The 23,982-nt window shown below is 49.2% G+C and overlaps 1 protein-coding gene across 1 annotated transcript in view; it reads left to right on the forward strand.

The window, feature by feature from the left end:
• Positions 1–21,158, forward strand: part of POU2AF1 (POU class 2 homeobox associating factor 1) — a 45,363-nt gene extending 24,205 nt beyond the window's left edge. Inside the window, exons 5-15 of the mRNA XM_084495616.1 lie at positions 6,321–6,448; positions 6,837–6,879; positions 6,970–7,241; positions 8,539–8,810; positions 11,823–11,928; positions 12,552–12,698; positions 14,834–14,885; positions 15,057–15,223; positions 15,583–15,699; positions 18,708–18,872; positions 19,273–21,158. Coding sequence (XP_084351742.1) covers positions 6,321–6,448; positions 6,837–6,879; positions 6,970–7,241; positions 8,539–8,810; positions 11,823–11,928; positions 12,552–12,698; positions 14,834–14,885; positions 15,057–15,223; positions 15,583–15,699; positions 18,708–18,872; positions 19,273–19,344 — 1,541 coding nt within the window. The 3' untranslated portion in view covers positions 19,345–21,158. The remainder of the gene's footprint in view (positions 1–6,320; positions 6,449–6,836; positions 6,880–6,969; positions 7,242–8,538; positions 8,811–11,822; positions 11,929–12,551; positions 12,699–14,833; positions 14,886–15,056; positions 15,224–15,582; positions 15,700–18,707; positions 18,873–19,272) is intronic.
• Positions 21,159–23,982: the final 2,824 nt, after the last annotated feature.

Below are 23,982 nucleotides of genomic sequence, written 5' to 3' on the forward strand. Positions count from 1 at the left end.
CCAGATCTGTTAGCACCAACACATCTCTAAAATGGGTCTTGGTAGCAATAACTCTGCTTTTTGTTTCCCTTTCAAGGTGCAGGAAAAGGCATGGGGTTGCAGGTGGGTCACTTCAGGGAACTTCACTCTTGACTGCTCTGATCGGTTAGGACAGGGACACGCCCTGGAGGATGCTGAGGGCTAGCGATGAAGGTGAAGTGAAGATCCTTTCGTCTGGGTGACTCCTTGTCTGGCTGCCATCCGGGATCCTGGGCAGTTCAAGGGGTTTCTGTGCTTTGGTTCCCTACCCTGGACTTATCACCAAGCCAAGACAAAGAAGGGTCGCTATTTTTTTTTCTTACTTCTAGTGATATATTGTAGGAAACCATTTAATTAGTGAGCAAATGAAGATGGGTGGTCTTCACTGGCCGTAACAAGGGAAGCCTCATTCTCCAGTGCACTGTAAGCCTCCCAGCTGGGTGGCTGTGCTCGAGGGAGCACGGAGACCTGAACAAATATTGAACCATTTTCTCCTTGGCATGAACAGGTATGGGGGTTGTGCATGGAGCTGGAGCCTTCGGGCCATGCACTGCAGTGCCGAAATACCCCTGGGGGGGCCTGGCAGGGTGCTGCTACAGGAGCCAGGAAAGCCCAGGGAAGCCAAATGGGCTAAGGGCTGGTTTTCTCCTGGTTGTATAGGTTTGTAACGAGCTGAGTTTTCAAAGGGAATCTGACTGCCTAAGAATTACAGACCCTCCTTTACCAGGAGTTTTAGAACCACTGGAAAGTGCTTTTACCACTTGTATAACGCACATCCCCTTGGGCAGCTGACCAGCGTGGGGATCTACCTCTCAGTGACCCTTTCAGCCTTGTACAGGGATCCTGGCAGCACTAGGAACTGCACGTAGGTTTCCTTGCTCCTCCTTGGTCTGCTGCTGTGTACAGTCAGGTAGGCTGCACGTCGATACGAGGGGAGCTGGTTAAATAACACACACAGGAGGGATTGCCTGGCTAGCTGCTAGGAGCTGCATTTTATCAAAGGAAAATACTTTTCACAGTGCTCCATGATGTACTTTGGAACATTATCAATACCATAAAAGCAGCCGTTTCAGTTCTGCTGTCAGCTCTGATCACATGATTCATTTCCAAAGCAACAGATTCAAAATAATATTATTAGGTTAATACTTTTAAATATTTTTAAAGTATCTTTGAAGGATTCTTTGTCTGAATTAAATATAAAATGTGGACAAATACAATGCAACTTTTAGTCCCTCACTTAAATATTGCTAAATGGGCATTGGTGTCTTATTCTAAAACGGTTTTGTTTGATTGCAGTCAAAGCATCCAAGTAGTGTATCCAAAGCCAAGCCACTTTTTTTTTCTTTTTATTATCCAAAGTTCACAGTGTACAATAAAAGTGTCAGCAGCTGCCTTATGTAATTTGCTCTTCGAGATCGAAGTCAGAAAATCGCTAGCCTGTTAATTGAAATCTAATTTTTTCTTGTTATCCAAGGGTAACTGTTTGCTTTTTGATGCTACTGTAAAGAAGAAAAAAGATTTCTATTGTGTTTCTTTTCAATATTTTATTATGTTGGGGGTGAAAGAGGAAAAGAGAAAACTATTTGCACTGGTAACTGATCAATTGATAAGCTTATCACACACCAGTGTGTGAGCAAAGAAAAAGTAAATCTTCTGAGGCAGTGGCAAGTGCGTCGCTTGCTGCGGCAGGCAGGCAGTCATGCAAGCCCTGGAAGATTAGCAGTGTATTTCAAACTGAAAATTGGCCTGATGGGAAATGGTTCTGACTTGTTTGAAAGGTTTAAACTGATCTGCAGTTCACAGGGGTGTGAAGGCCAGCGGTGCTAATAGGTTTAGTGATCTGAAACTTGTCACGCTTCAATGTTTGTAGCCTTCCAACAGCTGCTTGCCATTATCCTCCCTCCAATTTCGGCAATGGTTAAATACAAATGTAGAGGAAGAAGCGTTTTGAAGGTGCTTGGTTTAATTGTTTAGCAATGTCTTTGCATGCTTTCTCTATCTGATCTTTTACTCAGACCAACATTTCCTGGATGTTATTTAGAAGAAGACATCTTTTAAAAGCCTGTGTCTGAACATAGGTACTCTTGATGCTATTGGACATGTTTTGGTTATGTTCTCCAACATGCAGGCAACTGAAGGCCAGAGTTTGTAGAATTACTGCCCAAAGCACTAACCTGTTCAGCTTTTTACTCACCGTGGGCAAGTATTGTACAGTACCTTGCTGAAGCTCCTGGCAGCCCATGAGCTGGGGCTGGAGCTGTTCCCCAAAAGGCCAGCAGCGAGGTCCCTCTTGGCCATGCCTGCTGCATGCAGCACGAGCTGGCCCCACAGGACAAAATTCCGTTTTCTCCTAGGTGCAAACCAATTTTAAGAATATTTGGAGAGAGAAGTGTATTGACATTAATAACAACACCAATGCAGTTGTCAGATCTTCAGCCAGAGCCCACTGAAAGTGGCACCCTGCAGGCTTCTCTCTGCAGAGGCTGGATCGGGAGGCTGGGTGGCACAGGGGTCTGGCTCCAACCATCACTGAGGACTTTTGCTGTTGTCACTTGGTACATAGAGCTGGGGGACTGCTGTGGTACGGAATTTCTCATTAGCTGCAGTGTTATCCAGCCACTTTGAAGGATTACTCAGAAGTCTTCAGGGTTTGTGCTAGGCTTTTGTCGATGTTCAGCAAATACAGCAAGAGATAACACTGATGAAAGGAGCCTGAGCATGTGCACACACCGTGGATTTGTAAGGCGGCCTGACAAAAGCATTGCAATGAACTAAAACATATTTACACATAGAAACTATTGCAAAGCTTCCTACTGGCTGCATTAAATTTGCCCTCTTTTTTTCGACTCCTGATGCTTTGTACTGCTCCAGCTTCAGAGAGCGGTTGCAAATCGAACCCTGGTGCCTGTTAGGGAGGGCATGCGGCTGTTTTGTGGTGCACAAAGTGTAAAAGAAGCCAGAGCACAGCATGCACTTGAGCACCAAAACACAATGGTGCTGTTTATTTGTCGGAATGGAACCTGGGCATGCGGATGTTGGTGCATTTGCAGCTCATAACTTAAATAACAATGTACCCGTCTGGTTTTAATGCGAGTCAGTTCAAGACAGGCAAAATAGTTTATTCTATGCCAACCCTGGTGTAAGAAGTTGAGGAATACTAAATCCAGGTACATTCTTTATAAGGTTGTTGTAATGGTTATTATTTCTCAAAATGTCTTTATTTTTAAAAGATCACATTTCTTTGGCTGTATGAGAAATTGTCCACTGAAGCCCAAAGTCATTTTGCTGTGGTTCTTCTGTAATACTCAGACATGGTACACATTTAACAGTGGAAAAGCAGCTGTGCTAGCATTATTTTTATTTCTGGAGGTCAGCTTGGGGGGAACCGAAATATGTTCTGCAGACTTTGGTTTTTTTCTTTTTTCTCTCTTTTTTTTTTTTTTTTTTTTTTGGTTACTCTGCTTACACCGGAAACTCTGAATAGGTATATTTGTCAGCTTTTACAGTAAATTTCTTCTTCCCCATCCCCCAAACCTGGAGCCAGAAACTGCCATCCCTCCCCACCCTAACTCTGCAAGGAGGCTCTCTGCAGTCAGTGCGATGACTCAGGGACAGGACACTGCCCGAGAGGGACGCTTCTGCCTCCCCTGCAGGCTGCACTGCAGCTCCTATTTGCTTTGGCAGAGTCGACGGTTTTGCTCAGCATAAACAGCACTAGCATCGTCTGACTCTGAAATGTTCTCAGTAAAGTACAGATAAATCATTTCCAAATGTAAATAAATCCCTTATAGGACCAGGAAAGCACCTTCAGGATGGTCTTCAGTTCAGACCTCCTGAGCTCATTCTCAGAGTTATCAGTACAACTCATGTCACAGCACTTTTTAGCACTGTCTTCATTAGCACTCAGATAAATTAATATCAATTAAAATTTAAAAAGCAAAATGTGAGCTGCGTTAAAAACCCTTGCGAATTCCTGTGTGCAGAATTAGTGACCTTCATTCCCTTTGCTCACTGCTTTTCCAAAGCCACAAGCTCTATGAGACTGCAACCAACCCAAGATGAAGTCCCACAAGGAATGTCCAGAGAAAGCAAATGCAGCTCATGCAGAGGCTGAAATGCCATCTCCTCCAGCTACTGCTTTAAAGCGTGGAATTTTCCCAATATGCTTAAACATATTTTAGCATACAAACAAAGAAAACAGTTCAACACATAATTGTAGGGTTATCTGCTACCAAAGGTATTTATAATGGCCTTTCAAGATTTCATGATTAAGTGGTATGTAGTGAGGCAGAAAGAGCAAACTCAACAGTACAGCACAGTTGAAGGGAAATAAGTACTTCATTTTTGGAAGAAAGTAAAGCAGAAAAGTTTATTCTGTTAAATATTTTGGGGTTCACTTGCAATATTTGTATTTAGACTCAGTTTTTCGCCCTCCAGGAAGGTGTTAAGGAAATATCTAAGTGTGCATATGATTGCATATAACTGGAGGAGATGATCAGAACTAAAGCGATTCCTCTTGTTCTGTGCTGCAAAGCATCCACATCTTAATCAGAAAATTAGAATAAATACTTCTGGGGTGGAATTAGGCTTGAATTTGAAGGTTTGAGCCGGATATCCAGCTGCACTTCATAGACCAAAGGCCTGTTGCGATCCTTAGGAATGGGGACTTATCAACCAGCGTGTTTACAAATCAAAGTGCAGTTAAAAGGGGCAGGTAGCAAGTCCTGCTATCGGTGGTTTTACAAACAAGGGGCCTTCCTGAGCTTTTTTATCCTCTGGCCTCCTGCTATTAACTGCCTCCGAATACTTGATGTAAAATATGGCTCAATAATACCGGCTTACGAAGAACTGGGCTTCCTCTGCTTTCATTGCCGCAAGGCTTTGCGATAGGGCTTTTTAGCTGGCTCTGGGCTTTACTTTTCAAATCGAGGTCTGAGAGGTGCTGTCAGTACAGCTGTCCATGAAGCTGTGTGCTGGCCCAGCTGGCCAGGCCACAAACCTGCTGGGCAGGCGGTGAGCACAGCTCTGTGTGGAGCAGAGGCACAGGTACACCCGCCTGCTCCCAAAAAATAGATGTACAGTCATCAAACTAGTGATGGGTTAAATGGCTTTCAAAATGAGGGTGCTTCTCTGATTTGGTTGTGTTTGTAGCTTGCTTCTAAGCAGCAACCATAAAGTATTTCTCTTGAATGTCTACTGTCTACTCATTTATGCATCTACTTGGCCAGCGTTTAGGTTATTTAATATGCTGGGTATCTGCTGACCGATCGTTATTATGTGCCTGTCAGATAAAGTCAGTCTGAGCTGTCCTTCAAGTGGATGTAAATCACTGCGCAGCCAATCTGTGGCACTGAAGCAATGTAAAGCAGATACACAAAAGTGAAGTCTCAGGAGGAATAAAACAAGCAAGCTATTTTTGGCAGAAGCCTGAAGAAATCAGAATATCGTGCTCAGGAGTTAAGGGGAAAAAAAAATAACAAAGTGGAAAATCAAAATGAACACACTGCAACCTCGCTGAAGACAGCAGAATGAAAGGTTCAGTCTAGAGGCAGTTTGAGGAGTAACAGTGATTGTTCATTGCCCCTCTCTTATTTATTTTAATCTGCTAGTTGATAACTTGTGAAGAAGGACACCCTTTTGCATGTCCCTTCGGAGCGTGTGGCTCACCACTACCACTCTCGTGTTTCACACGTGTAAGAAATGTGTCCACATAGAGGTGTGTGGGTTTATTGATAGCCATCACTTTTAGGAATGCAGCATTACCCTCTGCAGAGCAAGTGATCCCCTTTCTGTGCACTACATCCTCCCCGGCTTTCATAAACGTCTAGAGTGATGCAGCTATTTATTATCAGAGCGTGTTCATCACACCCTGCACCTGATGGGGCCCAGCTCCTGCAGACCATGGCAACACCTGCCTGTGCGGTGGGGACACCGCAGTCTGCTTCCAGACCGTCCCCAGCTCTTCTGCTTTCTGAATGCTCTTTGGCAACAAAGGGGCTGCATCCCTCAGTATTCCTGCAGCCAATTCACAGCTGGAAGGAACTGCAAGCTTACTTAATTCAGGTTGGGTTGTCCTCGTGATCCATCTGTGTGGTCGCAGCATCTGAGCAGCAGAGGCAGAGAGGAGACCTCGGACTTCATCTGTTGGCAAAAAGACATCACGAGCTAAGAAATGTGCACGTACACTGCCGTGTTGAGAGCACCCTGCAGACAAGGGGCTGCCATGGGGATTTTGGCCTTTTGAGTGGCAGGAAAGGAAAATAAATGTCACCTGCATCTTTTTCTTTTTTTTTTTTTTTCAGCTTCTGCTCCAGAACAACAACCGCAGCCTCGCCCCTACCAAGGTGTCCGCGTCAAAGAGCCAGTGAAGGAGCTATTGAAAAGGAAACGGGGAAATGTTCACAACACCAGTACCACAGCAGCTACAACGGTAGGAGAAGAAACAAACTCAGGAGGAAATTTTTTCTTTGGTAGCTACATGATTGACCAGCCCTGGCACCAGCTGGCAATACTTCATTAATGAAAGAAATCTTGGAGGTAGTGGAGCCTCACGTTACCTGGAGATACCACTAAATAGATTTTCAATTAAATATTATAAATACATTTAATGCAAATAAAATAAATATGTTTTCACCTTTAAGGTGCTGAGCAGCTTCAATCATCTTTGACTTAGTTGAAGGAGGAAAGTGCTTTGCACTTGGCAGGATCTAATTCCTAGAAACAGAAGGTGGCTTGGGATTTAAGCACACTCAGCCCTTCTGAGAAGGGTTTGAATTTAATGCTTATGGTTTTAATCCCTGGATGTTTTTCTTTTCTAGGTTGTTTTGCCCCATCAGACGCTCCCTCCCTATTCACCAATGGGTAATGATTTCCTGCCTTTCTAAGCGTTTGTCAGCACTGCTGCAGGGAAAGCCACACTGGACTGAGTTGCGATCCTCTCCTGTTTTTCAGGCCAGCCTTGCGCCGATATGGACGGTGCTGCCCCGGCGCTGCCTGTGACAGATGAAGGAGCTCTCTGTTCCGGCTGGCTCTCCCAGCCCTCTCCCACATCCTTGCAGCCTTTAACCCAGTGGACCCCTTACCCTGACTACGTGTCCCACGAAGCAGTCAGCTGTCCGTACAGCGCCGACATGTACGTGCAGCCGATGTGTCCCAGTTACACGCTGGTTGGACCCTCGTCTGTTCTGACTTACACTTCGCAGCCACTGATCACCAATTTTGCAGTAAGTCCAACATCCCTAGCTATAAATGATGGCCAAGGCCCCACCTTCCAAGAAATGTCACGGGGAGTTTAGGATGTAATTAGTGTAACTTAGTTATTGTAATGTCATTTGTTCTTGCATCCATGCCACGTAGCTGTTATAGCGTAGGCCCTTCTGTACTGAGCTGGGCACTTGAGTGGTTTGAGGGGGACAAAAAGCTGCAGTTGTATTGAAATCAGAGACCCCACTGCCATTTCTCCAGCTCTCTGGAGTGCTCCTGCAGCACTTTCTGTGTCATTAACACACAGCCCGTTCATGCTGTTGTCCTGGGAAATGAGTCCTCTCCCATCAAGTCAGCAGCAGGGCTGCCACTGCCCTGAGTTTGTTCAGCTCTGCGACCAGTTATTTACTGTAGGGGAATATCAGATGTGTTGCTTTTACTGTTGTCATCAATTCCAATCTGAGGAGGTGTATTTCAGCTTGGATTTGCAATTGCTGAGAACGCAGTTGTTCTGACTGGGTTTACTCAATAGCTGATAAATGCTGTCATCTGGGCAAGTACTTGGGATGCAGTCTCTCCAGAGATCTGAGTGGTTTTCAGGGGATTTTTTGCTATTTAATTCCAAACTTTTAACAAAGTAAATGGAATTCTAGGAAGCATCCACTGGGTGGACCAGGAAAATCACGTGGTGATAAGTTTATCAAAAATTGCTATTTAAAGATGAAAGAGCAAGGCCACCAGACCCAAGATAATTCCTTCTTCATTAGGGAAGACGGACAACCAACCTCGAGCAGCTTTATTTTCCCCTTTAATGTTTCAGCTCATCTGCTGAACGAGGCACCCCAAGTCAGCCAGTGGCCCTCGCTGTTGGGGAAGGGCTGTCGTTTCAAACCTGGCCCCGTGTTAGCTGATGGATGGGCTGTTCAGCACGGGTGCTCACGGAGGCCAGAATTAACCTCCTTCAGCCCTATGGCAGCAACTCTTGTGCCCATGGGTTTGCCTTGCAAGAGGTGCTGTCAGCACAGGGTGTAGCTGTCTCATGGGCTTACCCTGAGGGTGGGAGCGGGAACAGAAAGCTCGAGGGAACTTGCCGTGAGTGTGAGCTGCTGCTCGCAAGCACCTGGGACACCCACAGCCACCGCTCTCATGGGAGCCCGCGTGGGAAAACTGTCACGCTGGTGTGAAGCTTTACCCAGAGGGACAGGAAAAAGGGATGTTAAAAGCGAGACTGAGCATCCTTCACCTCCTTTTGCGTCCTCCCCCTGCCCCACCTAACCGAATACTTGATCTCGTTTAATTTCTCTCCCACTCAAACAGCCCCGAAGTGCCACCCCGGCCGTGGTGCCACAGCTGGAGGTGGCGGAGCAGCAGCCACCCCTCACGTACTTCCCATGGGCACAGCCTCTCTCTGCGCTGCCAGCCTCCACCTTGCAGTACCAGCCGGCTTCTTCCACGCTCCCTGGGCCCCAGTTTGTGCCCTTGCCCATCTCCATCCCCGAGCCGGCCCCCCAGGAGCTGGAGGACGCCCGACGGGTCATCGGCACGCTGCCCATTGAGAAGCTGCTCCTAGAAGACGAAGACAATGATACGTATGTTTTAAACCACGCTCTCTCTGTTGAAGGGCTTTAAGTTGCACATCTGGGGCCTGGTCCTCACTTACTCAATGCTCCCCTTGGCGTCACGGCGAGTTTTGAGTAGAGAGGAAAGCAGGCGGGGAGGGTGGGGGTGGGAACTTGGCTTGGGATTTTGTTGTCCACCTCTAGCACATGCGTGGAGTGAAACTCGCTTTGTCCTGGGGCCCAGCACAAGATGTCTGCGCTGTCACAGCTCCTGCCGCCTCTCCCAGGCAGGCTTCCAAGCTGCATAGTTCTTGTGCTCAGCCTCAGCACGAGGTGACTTTCATCCTCAGGCACAGGGCACGACCTAAAATCAATAACCCGTAGTGTAGCCATGGCCAGCTGTAGTGTTTGGTGAGGGTACCTCACCTCTAATTATTATTTCCAAGACCTTTTTCGGAGGACTGCTTTCTAGAGCTCAGTGTAATGCCTTGTATGTGTCTTCGCCCTGTCCGTGAAGGAACCTCTTCCTCATTTAGGCAACTAGAAAATATTTTGGGGGCCTAAACAGAGATTTTTCTTGGCTAAGTTGAATTGTCCCTTTGGAAAACCAGAAAATATGAAGGGAACATTTGGTGTACTGGTGCAGATAGATGCATCGGTCTGAAGATGCCAATGCAGTTGAACTGAGTGTCAGTGCAGCTGGACAGCCCTGTGCACAGAGCAACCCAAAGTGGGCTAGGTGAAACGTTTGGTTTCACCAGAAGGTGAAACTTGAAGGTCTCACCTTGTGTGTAACTGTGAGACAGACACGTAGGTGTGGGACAGTGCTTTGGAGTCCTGGTCAAATCCAACGGACAGGTCCTGGGCCCACTGAACTCACCAGGAGCTCTGCCTGAGTCAGGATTGCAAGACATGGCCCGATGTCAGGAGATGATTGAGAAGACAGGGTCTCCCAAAATCTGGCCTTCGGTCTAACAACAAATTCATGGCATTACTGTTAGCTGGCAATGCTTTCATTTCTTCTGTAGCATTTGAGCGTGAAGTTGGTGATGTGCTGAGACAGGGGACCTCAGTGACCTCTCTTGTGCCTTACCGCTACGGAAAGTTTCTCCGCTGTAGTTTCCCAGGTTCACAGGTGCACACGTTTGCTTTATGGCTTTCTGGTTTTCTTTCCTGGAGAATGAGCAGCTTTACCTTTTCCTCTGACGCAACTGTAAATATTATTGCTGATGCTCAGGAGTGCCATGCCGCAAACAAACAGACTTGCAGGAGATGTACCCCCGTTTAACTTCGTTTATTGTTTCCTTTAAAAATGAGGGAGTCTTGACTGATGAACACAATTTCTCTGGGTTTTTCTGCTTTCTAAAGCCCAGGATCCGTAGGTGATTTTAGTGTTTGCAAGACTATGCAAAATAATTTATTGCACTGTTTATTACCTGGTGCCCAGCACTCCGCTTCCCACCCAGGCAGTATTTCAAGTAACTTTACAGTTTATGCCTGAGTGAGGTTTGCAAGCTCACAACACAAGTCTTGAGGACTTGTAAGCATATTTCATTGTTTAATATTAACAAATCTGCTAGACACGAGCAATAGATCATGTAAGTGATCGTAAAGTCATTTGGAAATAGCAGTAGTTGAGGCGCATTGTCATTAGTGGCTTACATTTGCAGAAAAACCCAGCAAAGAAATTAATCAGAAGGAGCTTGGTTCACCACTGGTTACTCCAGCTTTATGAGCACAGAGACATTCAGTAGGTAAAGCTGGGGTAATGCAGCTGTGAACCAAGCCTGTGGTTGCTAAGATTGCTTTTAAATTTCTTTCACTTCAATGTATGTAAATTCTGTGTGTGGATATAAAACAAAGATGAACTGTTTCAGAATTTCTTTCTGGGTTGTTCTGGTTTAGAAAAAGACAAAATCTTTGCCAATAAAGATCTACGGTAACTTTCACATGCCTAGAGTGTTTTATTTCCTGTCCAAAAGCATAACCCAGCATTGGTTCAGCAGTTAGTCAGTTCAACAACTACGCAGAGGCTAGAGCCACAGATCAGCTGCTGGGCTTTCTGCTCATTTTGCACATCAAGGCAGACTAAAGAGGAACCCCATGGCCCCAGTGTGGCTTGGAAGCAGTATTTGCTCACGTAGTCATTACTCACACGAGCACTCCTGCTGCTTGGGTGGTAGTTTGATCCCTGGTCCCCTCCCTTGGTGTCCCTGGGGATGTGAGTGTGCAGTCAGATCTGATGCTGAGCTTGACCGAAAGCTCTAGACCAGCCAGAGAACTGCCTTTCTACTTCCCAAAGTTGTAAGGTACGGTTCTGGGCTACGAAATCACCCCGGGGGAATCACCCCAAACAGTCACCCGTTGTTTTCCTTTGGGTAGAGGGGAAGTGCACAGCTCCCCGTGCTGCCAGGCGTGCCCGGTGCCCTGGAAATGGGCCGTGGAGGGGTGGAAGTGGCACGTAGCTCTGTGCAGTGCTCTGCAGCACCAGCCGTAGCATTTCCCACATTGTCACATCACCATCAAGCCTGTCACTGCTCTGGGACGTGACAGCTCTGTGTCTTATGCACAAGGTAAGGACCTGGTCCACCCAACAGCAGTTTTAATAGAGTTTAACTGGCTCCGTTTACAAATACCCTGATGGGAAGGGGCTGTTTGCACCTCTGGGTGGTGAGATATTACCGGTGCATCACCCCAAACGAGTGGGGGCATGTGATACGGCACGCTGGGGCCCAGCACAGGGCTTTGGGAAGGGCTCAGGAACCCCCTGGCACAGGGGCAAATCTCACACAAAAGCACTGAAGTGGAAAGGAGACAGCGTGTCCAAGCTCAGGAGTGCTAAGGGCTCTTGAAAGCAGCATTTATTTCGAGGTAGGAGGCCCTTTCCCGGGGAGTGGGTGATTTCAGTGTCGAGCCCTTGGGGCTTTATGGCATGGTTTTGGGGCCCTCTGGGTATAAACCCCCCAAAGCAGCAATGATACCCTGTAAAGCCGTTTGCTCCCAGGGCCAAGCAGTGATCAGTGTCTTTATTTACTGTCTTAGAATTCTACATATTTATGCAGCTAAAGGTATGAGGGCGTTTGCGTTGGCAGCTGCAGAGCGCATGAAAGAGCTGCGAAGACTTGATGCCAAAGAACACCGAGGAAAGGTAACGCACACCATCTTCTCCTGCAAGCAGCAGCGTTTGGGATGGGCACAGACTTTGCATGCCTGAGAGGAAAGCGATGCCACAAAAAAATCCACCTCGGCCCCTCTGTAGTGCAGAGGAAGCCTGGGGCAGTGACGTGCCTTGCTGAGGTGCCCCTGGCAGATTCTGCAGGTTAGGTGGGATGAGGATGGGCATTATGGCTTTTCAGCCCGTGCTTCACGGAGTGATCTAAGATAACACTGGCCCTGGAAGATGCCAGCACGTTGGCAGCAGTCTCTGAGGCTGAAGGTTTATGCCAGCAGTGCTGCACCTGGCATAAATAATGTTTTGCAAATGCTGGGCTCGGGTTGTCAGCCAAATGAGGGCTGCAGCACACTAGAGGGAGCTCTGAGGAGCTGAGAAATGTCCCCTCTGATATGATACCATGGGTCCTGGTACATGGCATTCAGAATCTGCCTGTGAGCAATCTTTGGCTTGTGCACCTTTGGCCTTCTAGATAGCATTCAACCCAGTCTGCCTCTCCCTTTCTCTCTCTCTCTTTTTTTTTTTTTTTTTTTTTTTTTTCTTTTTAATGATGCTTCTGCTTCTAGACTCTCACAGTTTATCTGCTGTGCTATTTTCAGACTCCTCTGCTGGTGGCTGTCACGGCCAGGCAGCCAGCTATTGTCTATGATTTGATCCAGACAGGAGCAGATGTCAGTGCTGTAGACAACAAGGGGCAGTCAGCCTTGCATCTCGCTGCAACGTACGGGTACGCCCAGGTCCTGCAGGTAGGAAAAGCTCTTATGGTTTTAATTGCTAGCAGTATAAGCCTACATTAAAGTCTCAATAGCAGTGTCTTTAAATAACAATCTCAGGTGCCAGTAAGCAACGGAGACACACAGAAGTCTCTACTTCCATCACTGTGTTAGGGATTATCTTCCTAGGATATTCCTCTTTTAGGATTATGCTCACAGCTAACATCAGCTCCTGTTATGGAGGGAATAGCTCCAGCTTAACTGGGGGGGAATAAGTTCTTTTTGCACACCACGGCTCTCAGTCTGCTGATGGGGCCAGGCACAGTGGGCTATGCTTGCGCCCTGCTGCCTGTGTTGGAGCAGGGTCCCCAGGGGCTGCAGGCAGCTGTGGGGTGTGGGGAGAAGAAGCACTAATGCCAGGCCAAAACCCTCTCTGTGAGTCCAGTGCCAGCCAGAGGCGAGCAACAAACCGTGTCCGGGTTCAAACCAGCTGAAGGAAGAGCAGATGTGAAGACAGAGCCAGAGCAGGGACATAATAGGGCACATTTTTCACATTTAAAGCAAAGCCAGGAGTTGTTCTGGAAGATTTGCCAGGGCATGGGAGAAACCAGATGCTCCTGTACAGGCAGAATCTTCTAGAGCTTTCACAAGCTATCTGACCAGAGGGAGAGGCATACATATGACCATGATCATCCTGAGTAACCCTTAGAGCCCCCCAGATCTTTCCACGGACAGGGTCTAAACCTAAGCAGTGTGCCAGCCGGGCTCTGATAGCCCCAAAGAGGAATTTGGCACAGTAGAAAAGGTACTGGGGGCATTTTTGGGAAGGATTACACAGCATAGCTAAGCATTTTGGAGTGTGTCTTTTCATTGTGTAGTTTTTAGCCATAAAATAGAATTAAGAAAATGTGACTGCCTTGATTCGTGTCAGGGCTGCTTGCGGGCAGCCCCATTGCAGAGCTTCATGGCAGCCCCAGGGCTGCCGAGGGGTTTACCTGCGGGCTGGGCACTGGGCACGGGGTCCTCTGAGGATGAGGAAGGTGTCGCTGGAGGTGCTGCAGGTCCCCTGGCACGCTGGCGGTTTGCTCCAGCATTCATGAGCTCTGCCTGGCACACATGCTGCACCGAAGCCCGAGCAGGCAGTTAATGTGTAACGTCATGGGTTCCTTGGAAAACAGGTGTTTCACTCAATGGGGACAAGTGTTTTACATTCAGATGATTCCATCAATGCTTCCCGGAGTGCCTTATGGTAGAAATGCATCTTTTTTTTTTTTTTTCTTTAATACCTGTGAAAGAGAATGAGAGAGAACAAGGAAAAATACACACAGCTTTGCTTCTCGCTGGGGTCAAAGCCATGCAGTGCTACAGGGTTTCTTTTGTTTTGTTTTGTTTTCTAATGGCTTAAGCATCTAATCTCTAATCATCAGGCAGCCCAGAGCTACTTGTCAATATTTGAGCTGGATATATTATATTGTTGTTATGATAAGAGAGCACAAGCCCTAACGTTCCTGGATAATCCTCCTGCACCTTGTCCAACTTGCCGAGGCTCTGGATGAGTCACGGCGCTGCATCCTCAGCCAAGATGCTGCAATGCGAGCAGCTCGCTTGATTCACTCAAGAGCAAAAAGTGCTGCTCTGTAATAATTTAGACGAGGAGCGGCCTGGCTGCATCCCACCAGAGCTATAAGGTTCTTAAGTTAGAGATTTCAAGTTTTTCGCTCTGCAAAACCCAAGCAGCCACTGTAACAAGCTACAGCTTCAGCCTGCCGCACATTAAAAAATTAATAATGAAAAGCAAACCCAGCCTGAGAATTTCCACCATCAGCAAACTTTTAGGTAATAAAGTTTTACTGTACGTATCAGGGAGAGATTTTCATTTATCCTTGCCAAGGATAACTCAGAAGAAATACAAATTGGTGTGACGAAGGCATACATTTGCTTAATCCAGGGTGAAAGTGGGGAGACTAAAACCCTTGAGCTGAGTTTTACTACTAGGGGTTGAGAATCTAATAGGATCTAACAGGATCTCATACTTTGATGGATTTTAGAGACCTAGCAAATATGATCATCCACCCCCCTCCCCGCTGCTGCTAGTTCTAACTGCTTTTAGCCTGGACAATGTTCTGCTGAACTAAAATTCTCCTTTTCCATTTCTCTGTCACGTCTAGGTTATACTGTCACTCGGTTTTCCTCTTGACTTAGAAATGAAGAATTTTGAAGGTGAGACTCTTTGCACAAATATTTTATCGTGATGGTAAAAAATAATAATCAGGGATCAGAGAAGGATCTAGGGCCTTAACTTATATATGTTGTCCCTGCAAGCCCTTATGTCCTCTCTTTCCATCGTCTTCCCTGGGGCTGTCGTCACCTCCCTCCCTCCCTGTCTTCCAGGCCATACGCCCCTGCACTGTGCTGTCCTGGCCCACAACGCCCTGCTGCGGGAGCAGGGGCACCCAGGGGTGACGAAGGAGCAGCAGGAAGGTCTCCAGCACCAGAGCGAGGAGCTGGAGAGCTGTATCCAGCTCCTGGTGCAGGCGGGAGCCTCCATCTACAGCCGGGTAGGGAATTGCTTCTGTCTGTCCCTCAGTCACCCCCGTGCTGTTCATTTGTATGAACTCTGACACTTGTGCTGCACTCAAAATATCAAATTGGAGGAGGATGAACTGCTGGCAGAAGGAGCAAGCCTGTTTCCCTCGCAAGGGACTGGTTGCAGAGTCAGCTCCTGCCTTTTGGGGTTGCTTCCCCGCAGCCTGAGCCAAAGGCTGGGGATTGAGATGGGTGCTGCAGGGAAGGAGGTACCTCGGTGCTGCCCCTGAGCTGCAGAGCTGGCCTGGAGGCCTTTCTGCTGGGTTTACATAATGGCTTTAAGTTGTTCTGCAGGACGTTCATTGTGCTTTGTTTCGCTGTCTGTAATTAGGATGTGAAAAGCAACAAGACAGTTCTGCATTACACAGTCCAGGATGCGAACATCTCCCTGCTTAGGTACTTCCTGGAGCTGAACGCTTTCAAATCCAGGGATTTTGTCAACAGCAAGGTGAGTCAGGAGCTGCCTGGACAAGGTCTGTGTGCCAGTGTCTGGGCAGAGGAGGTGCTGAGAGCAACCGAGCTGCCTGCAGCGGGAGGCTGCAAGCATGTGGAGCCATTGGGGGATCTTCGGGGTCTTGCAGAAACCAGACACTCTCTTCCTGTACTCATTTTTCTAGAGGGAAAAGAACAACAGCTCGTGCTTCTGAGCTTTTTTTTTTTTTTTTATGCCCTGAAACTGCATTTTCCAGTCAATAGGCACCTCACCTGGAAATGTGCTTGAATTGCCGTGAAACGCAGGCACCTCTGCCAGCAGCAAGAGCTGACAGAAGGAGAGCAGCTAGGCAGGGAAGAGAGGGAGTGGGAAGTGGTTACTCGAGAAGGAGCGCGAACTTCATTATGCTAGGCTGAGAAAACAGATCTGCAGTGATGCAATGGCTTGCTGCTGGCAGCACAACAACACTGAGGGATGGCTGTTGAGGGCTGTGCATCAGGGACCTCTCCTCTTGGAGAGGCCATGAGCAGCAAGGGACAGAGCTCTAATTTCAGGGAAGGGAGATGGGGACTTCTCTGCCTCCTTTGCAAGTGTTCTGGCTCTGTCTGTGCCGGAACACGGACAGGTTATTGTGATGGCTCTAGGTTTGAACAGGGAGAAGCCAAACAGGGCCCACAGATCTCTACCAGCTGTCAGGAGCAGTGAGGGAGGACAGCCAGATGCTGCTGGCAGCAAGGTGGGGGCTGACCTGGGCCAGCTGAGAAATCAGCTCCCCAGAGGGAGGCAGGACCCTTGCCGAGCCTGCAGGAGCCTGGGTGCTGTGGCAAGTGAAAGATCTCTGGCTCTGAGAGCTCAGGATGCTAAATTCATGGCTTTAGGCACTCTGCATAGCCCCACTTCCAAACCTGCAGCTTTTTCAGTGTCAGTCCCTGAGTGCAGTGTCCCTGCTCAGCCATCCCCGGGTTGCAGAAATCAAGCTCGAAGCCCTCCCAGCGCTGCTGTTCCCACCCCTGCTGCCCCCCACTTCACCTCGGAGCAAGCAGGAGGCAGTGACACTGTCTTGTAGCATCAGCTGCAGCCGTCCTGAGCAGAAATCCTGGCATGGCTGAGCCAGACCCAGTACAGCCATCAACCTGCAACCAGCCTGAGCTGACCCCGCAGCAGGATGGGGAGGGAGCTGCTGGCAGAAAACCCAACCTGAGCAGGGAGCACAGAGGGAGAGAAGGAGGCCAGGGCTCCCCGTGCTGAGGGGGCAGTGCATTTGCTTTGCATTTCAAGAATTTCGCAGGCTCTCAGCCTTGCAGTCCCTGGAGCATCCACACGCCTGTGTCCAACAGAGAGGGATCGAACATTTGCTGCTGACACAGTTTTTACTGGGAAGCAGAAACTGGGCAGCTTCACGTTTTTTTTTTTCCCCTACAGATTTCTGTTGGGCTGGAGGAGAGGAAACATGTTTTGCTTTGTGTGGGGGTAATTGCACTGGGGTTTTGCTTTTCTGCGAGGTGAAAGGCCTTGCGCTGTCTTTCACTACATTCCTGCTGTATCTCTGAAGACCCTCTAGGCAGGTGCTATCTTGTCCGTGGGAGCCTGCTCTTGTCTCTTGATCGCAGTCCTGTGAGAGCTCCCTGCTGCGATAGCATCGCTTGGAGTCTCCAGTCTTGTTGCTGAGATGCCTGGGACAGTGAGAAATGTAACAGCGAGGCTGGCCGGTCCCCATCCCGGCGTTTTAGCTCTTCCAAGTATGACAAGAAGAAAACAGGGACGCTGTGTTTTGGCTTCCCTGGCTCACCCTCTGCTTGCTGTGGTTGTTTCGTTCCAAATTCAATTCCTTGGGGATTTTACAGTGAGAAAGGCACTGAGGGCTTTGAGGTATTTTTCACCTGAAGGGTTTCTAGAGCCCAGATATTAAAGCTCTGAACTGTTGTCTCACGTAAGGCCCATTAAAGTTAGTGGAGAGGCTCAAAGATCAGGCACTGCCAGATTGCCCTTAGAGGTTTCTTAGCCTCGTGCCTGGATTTGGACGCCATCAAATGCTTCTGCCACAAAGATGTGGCAAAAAAAAAAAAAAAAAAAAAAAGTAAAATAGATGTTTCCTTTTTAATAAGAACTCCTATAAAGAGCTTGTAAACTATCCCTGAACTTTATGGGATGGTAAAATCGACAAGGATCTGCCTGTTCAGGGCTTGTAAAAATGCCTTGACTGGGAATAGTTGTTAAGGTTTCCATCCCAATGTCCTGTTTTGCTTGGTGCTTCCACGTCCCCCCACCTCTCTGGGAAGCAGACCCCGGACCCCTGGGCACCCCTTTCAGCACTGTGGGCACAGGTTGGGCCCAGCCCTTCCAAGGGCAACAAGAAACGTGTGATCACCTCGGAGAGGAAAAAACACGCAGCTGCTGCAGCGAGACCTGGTGCAGGCTAAAAATAACTAAAAACACCTCGCCTCCTGCGTCTGCGTGCGAGCTCCTCCTTGCTTAGAGCCGTTAGGGGTCATACCCCAGTGGGCAGGGGCGTGCGTTTGGGGTGCCCCAGCTGCAGCCCCCGCGGGGTGCCCTGCATCCTCTGGTGGCTCTGCAGCTGGCCTGGGGCACAGGGCCACACGGGGACACGGCTGCTGCTCCTCAGCCTTGCCTGGTACCCCTCGGAGCAGCTCTGGGTAATGTCAGGGGTCTGGGGACATCGGGGGCTCGCACGGTCAAAGGGGATGCCTGGGGATGCACAGGTCAGCAGGAGCGGGTACGGGGCTGCTTGTTGGCCCCGAGGTGCTGCTGTGGCCAAGCAGTTGTACCCAAGATGAGAGCCGTACTGTTCCATCACACACACAAATCTAAATCCCTAAATTTCCTCTGCGAGCAGCCAAACGTGGGGAACACAGAACAGGGACGCTCTCTCATCTCCAGTTAGGGAATGGTGTGAGGTTTCTTCGTCTCATTTCACAAGTCTTCGCTCCCAGGGCAGTTGTAAGCAGGCGGCACAGCTTCTCAGAAGGCTTCTCTTACTTGGTCTTCTTCTCCCCTTGCATCAGGCTCATGGCAACACAGCTCTGCACATGGCAGCTGCCCTGCACTGCCACAAGAACCAGAAGGAGATCATCCAGCTGCTCCTTGACCACGGGGCAGACCCGAGCATCCGAAACTTGGACAACGATCAGCCCATCCACATGGCTCCTCCTGGGAAGGCCGGGGACCAGGTACGTCCCCAGGGAAACTGAGGGCATGTCCTGGCCGAGCTGTGTGACGTGGGCCTGAGGTTGTGGTGGTGTGGGCTGGGGGCTCCCACTTCACCAAATCCCTCATCAAGGAGCCCAAAGTGGGCATTAGCAGCTACTTCAAGCCCACCTGGGGAGATACCGATGTATAGTTCTTTCACAATGGCAGCAAGACTCAAATGAAGATCAAGTTTTGTGCCTACAGGCCTGAAATGGCTCCTGGAGCTCATTTTAGTCTCCAAAATGTTTTTATGTGTGTACGTATTCCTATACATGTATGTAAGTGTGTGTGTATGTGCATCTGGGTGTCTGCACACAGCCCATGTGTGCACTCCCCCCAGTTTCACCCGGTACATTATAAACTTTTACATTTTTTTTGCAGATCAGGCATTTGCTGAAGAAAGGGAAAATTGCATCTGCATTTATTTCCTGCCGCCGAAATGCCAGGTCCTAGGTTGCCTGCTCTTTCTGGAATGGTTTCCACTTCACCTGATCACAGAAAGCCTCCTAAAAACCCCTGTGAGGACAGTTAATTGACGTGTCTGTGCCCCTAAAATCTTTAACCCCAAGTGGGACGACAGCGTTTCTCAACCTGTGGCCTGGGGACCGTGAGTAGCACGTAAGATACCCAGAGATGAAATTGGAAATGGTTGAGAAGTTTAGTTTGTAATAACCCCGTTACACAAATTAACAAACATTTGGAGTGTGGCCACTCTTTGGCTTGGTGGCAGTGGAAACCCCGTGGTGGTGGCAGAGCACGAGGTGGTCCTTTGGCTGTAAAAGGTTGAGAAATGCTGCTCCAAGGCACGCTCACCCTGTGCCTCTGTTAGCTCCTGTACGGAGGTACCGGGTGAAATGCTGAAGCCTTTGTGATGTGCAATTACCTCGGTTGCTCCTGCCAGCCTGGGAATCCTGAACCTGAGGGAGGGAAAGGACTGGATGGAGGAGGTCAAGCTAGCCCGGGGAGCTTTCCACGGCATGGCACGGCCGTATTCCCCCTGAAGAGCAGGTGTCTGAGCTCAAGGCCTCCAGGGGAGGGTTCCTGCAAGCTGCTGCTATCCCGTTTCTCAGCACTTTGGAAGAAAGCTGAATCAGCTGGCCACTGCCACTGCTCCTCGCCCCACCCCGAGAAAGGAAAAGGAAAGCAGACGCCTGAAGTGTGAGCGCCTGGGGCAGGTTCTGAGCAGCGCAGGTTCGCGTGGCTCCGGAGAGGTTCCTGGGGACGGGATGCCTCTGAGACGTCTGATCCGACCCCAGCATGGCAAAGAATGATGTTGTGAGAGCACCTCGGGGCAAGAAGCTCAACTCTCCCCGGAGATAAAGCCTGTGCTGGAGACGGAGCCTTCCCTGGGGTCTGCAGCAGCTTCTGGGGGGGATAGGGCAGAAAACCTTTAAGGCACGTGGGGCTGCCCAGAGGGTCAGAGGGCAACGTGGCCAGTGCTGTCCTGTTCCCACTCCTGCCTAAGGGGGCATGTTAGTGAACTCTTATTCTTTCTGTGAAATGATTTGTAAATTGCTGTGCAATCAGCTGGCAGCGGTGTCTCTGCCGGGTCAGCAGGAGTGGAGGTAAATGCCTCCAGGGAGGGAAAGCTGTGTTTTGGTAACCCTTGCACCGAGGGTGCCTCATCTCCAGTGCACGTTCTGAATTCTGCTGCTTTCTTAGTCTTGCACAAGTTATTTTTCTTCTAACAGGGCTGAACAATGAGGCGAAGGGCAAATCTCTCAGATCACTGCAGTGATTTCCTTGATCTGGCTAACTCAAAGAGACGAAGGTTTTAAGGTCTTGTGGGTCATGCAAACCCGGTCTGTTCAAACAACTGCTTGAACAAAAGCTCTTAAGAAAGGCAGGTATCCTGATTAGAGATCTTCTGACTTCCCCAGCCCTCCTCCTTGCTGTTTTGCTACAGCTTCTCACTACATCACGTCGACGAACCTGCCAACATCCTCTGACAAAAGAGCAGACATATTTGCATGTGTTTGCATAAATTTGCATGCATCTGGGCACAGGCCATCCAAAGCATGTGCTTTCTTACATTGAAGGGATGCTATAACAAGCCCCAAATCGAGTGAGAGCTGCGTTGGTGATTGTCCAGACAAATGGTCAATAAATTATCTCTTTCTTGATCTCGCTAGCAATGAAACTGTAAAACCGTGACGGGCACTTGGCAAGTGAGGCACCCAGGAAGATGTAAAAAGCTTGTTGCCATCTAGAATTGCCTGGGAGGTGCCCTGTTGTAGCAAGAAAATAAATACACGAGCTGTTTTCTACACGGTCTTACGTCTTTATTGTTTCACCTGCCTGCCGTTGGGTGTTTAATGCATCAGGGGCTGTGTGAGCACCACCTGCAGAACATCAGGGAAATATCGGTCTGGGGAGGGAGGGAGGGAGGGATGTGGCCTCTCCCAAAACAGCACCCTGGCAGGCTGTGTCCCTCGGAGGTGGTAGCTGAGATTTGCAGAGGGAAGAGCTCTCGACTGCCGCAGGAAGGGTTTGGTGTCTCTGCAGCCATCCCCGTGTTCAGCTTCCCAAAGCTGGTGCACCAAGACCTGCTCTGAAGCCGCTCACCATCACCAGGCCGTTCCTATTGTCTTGGGACCGGGTCCACAAACCTTCCCCTTCCCTGCCCAGCCAGCCCCTTCCTGGCCTGGGCATCAAGAAAATCCATTTGGGGACTCAGAAGTGGCTCCCGTGTTAACTCAGTGCTGGGGTGAATTTCGTTGATTTGAGTAGGATCTTTGTATTTCAAATGTTTTGTGACTGCTTACAATGTACCTTGTACGGGTTTAGCAGCAGCACTGGCGGCGCGATACCCCTTTATTTCCACAGTTTATCTCTTCCTACCTGTGGCTTTGGGTAAGCTGCTAATAACAAAAGCTGGTTATCGCTAAACAAACGCGCTCAAGTGGCACCATGGAAAAGTCAGCAGTGGTTGGCAAGGAAAACTTTGTGATCAAATATTCTGTGTAACTGGTAAAGGACCTGAAAATATTTATTTTTATTTTTTTTTCTCTGTAAGTGCAGCTTACTTCTGGAGTGATTCCTGGCTTCTCTAAGAATGGGGTGGTCCTAGCTGTTGTGTGAGTGCACGTTTATGTAGGCTGGCAGAAATTCACCTGGCAGGGACTGATGAAAGGGCAGCGTATTGGTAGTGTGATGCCAGTTCTGTTAGAGATATGGCACGAGCTATTATCACCTAATCTTTTTATTTTTTTTGGGGGGGGGAGGAATGGGTAGAGGGGAGGAAAGAGGGGAAAGAATACGTCCCTCATAGCCAGAAAATCCACAATCAGCCTTTGAATAGCCCTCCTGTGTTGTTTTCTTGCTTTCTGTTTGTAGTCAGTCCAGGAATTCTTGTGTCAACAGTGAGCAAGCTGTAACTCGCGCTGCACGTGTCACCTGGGGCTGTTGACACAAAGCCGGGGAACAGCGTCTAAACCGTGTTTGTTAGCAGTCCCGGGCATGGGAGGTTGCAAAACAGTTGTAGGAACAGCAGAGAAATGGGAAGCGGCTGCGAGGGATGGGGGACAGTGACGTGAGCTGTTGAAGTCCCAGGTGCATGAAGACACTTCGATGGAAATCTCCCCGTCGCATCGGGGCAGCTGGAAATTCGGAGCAGCTGGTCCTGTGTGGCACGAGGCCAGGAATTGTTCGGCCTCTGTTATCTCTCCAAGCACACAGGCTCCCGGCACAGACCTCAGCCACCTGCTGCCACAGACGCGTGGCAGCCCAGAGGCAAGCCCGGCTCGATCTTTCTGGAGGCAGCTTCCTCGTCGGGAGGCTGCTTTTTTTTGCCTGGTTCTGGCCACGTCTAAAGAGCCAGGGGTAAGAAGCAGGGTGCCAGGGGGTTGTAGCCCTGCCGTTCCCAAGTGGTTGAGCCTAAAGAGCAGTCGCAGGCTCGGTGACACAGCCACAGGCTTTGCACTGAGTGCTCCTCCGGGGAGATGCACGGAAACTGCTGCTGGCTGTGCACATCTCGGCCACCACCCGCTGATAAACGTGCGGCTGCTGATAAGGTATCGGGCTCAGATATCTGCCTCGCGTGCAGGTGAGGGAGATGATGTCGGGCTGCAGCTCAGCTGACGTCCCTGCCGGTGTTTTTTTGGCAGATTGGGATGCTGCTGGCCTTGTTGTGAGCTCTTAATGCAGGCTCTCTCCCCGTTTGATGCTCGCCCATTTCCACAAGAGCCCCTCCTGCCCATCCCGCTGAGCTCCAGCTACCGCTGCCAGCCCACGGGCAGGATGTGGTCACACCATTTCCAGCAGCCTCAGATATCTTGCCTCAGCCTTATCATCTCGGGGCTGTTTGATGCTGGCGATAACGAGCTTTGGTGTGCAGCTAAACCCATGCCCACCCCACGAGCATCGGGCAGGAGCAGGAGCGAGCTGTGGAGCCGGCTGGGGGGGCACGGGGAGACCCTCCAGGCTCCTGAGACCACCCTTAGGGGCTGGAGCATCTGAAACACGGCTAAAATAACACTGCCAGTGTCTGCACAGGGGTAATCACACCTCTAACTGCAGCAAAGATGCAGCTGCGAGCTCCTATTTATAAGCTTTCTGTGACCAAACGTGTTGAACGCTTGGGCCGGCGCTGAGCTGAGCTGGGTAAAAACGGGGGAGAGGGGAAGTCAAAGTGAGATGCTTTGTGACAAAGTATTTTAAAGCAAACTTTGAGGAAAAAAAATAAAACAAAAAAAAAAAGAAAAAAGCTGCTGTCTTACACAAGGCAAGGGACCTGGATGCTGGGAAGGTTCAAATGGGTCCATGAAATGGCTCTGCCATGGCAAAACTGACACCCCCTGCCAGAGACCTGTTTTCCGAGGAAGGGTGGGGGACAAGGCTGGATTAACTGGCATCAGCTAAATGTTTAAAAAGTTCCATTAAGAGCTGTTGCTCTGCTCTTAGTTCCTCATAGATTTCACGGGGTGAGGAAGTGCTGGGGGATGGGTTTTTGGTCGAACGGGAGGAAACTTCCCTATTTGTGCGTGCCTCACATCCCCAGCCACTTGGGTGACATCAGCTCGGGGGGAAGAAAGCCTTCCAATTCCCTGTGGATATGTCTGGAGGGGAAGATGAGCACACAGCTAGCTAAAC

Source organism: Aythya ferina, assembly GCF_964211825.1.
Source record: "Aythya ferina genome assembly, chromosome: 22".
NCBI classification, from domain to species: Eukaryota; Metazoa; Chordata; class Aves; order Anseriformes; family Anatidae; genus Aythya; species Aythya ferina.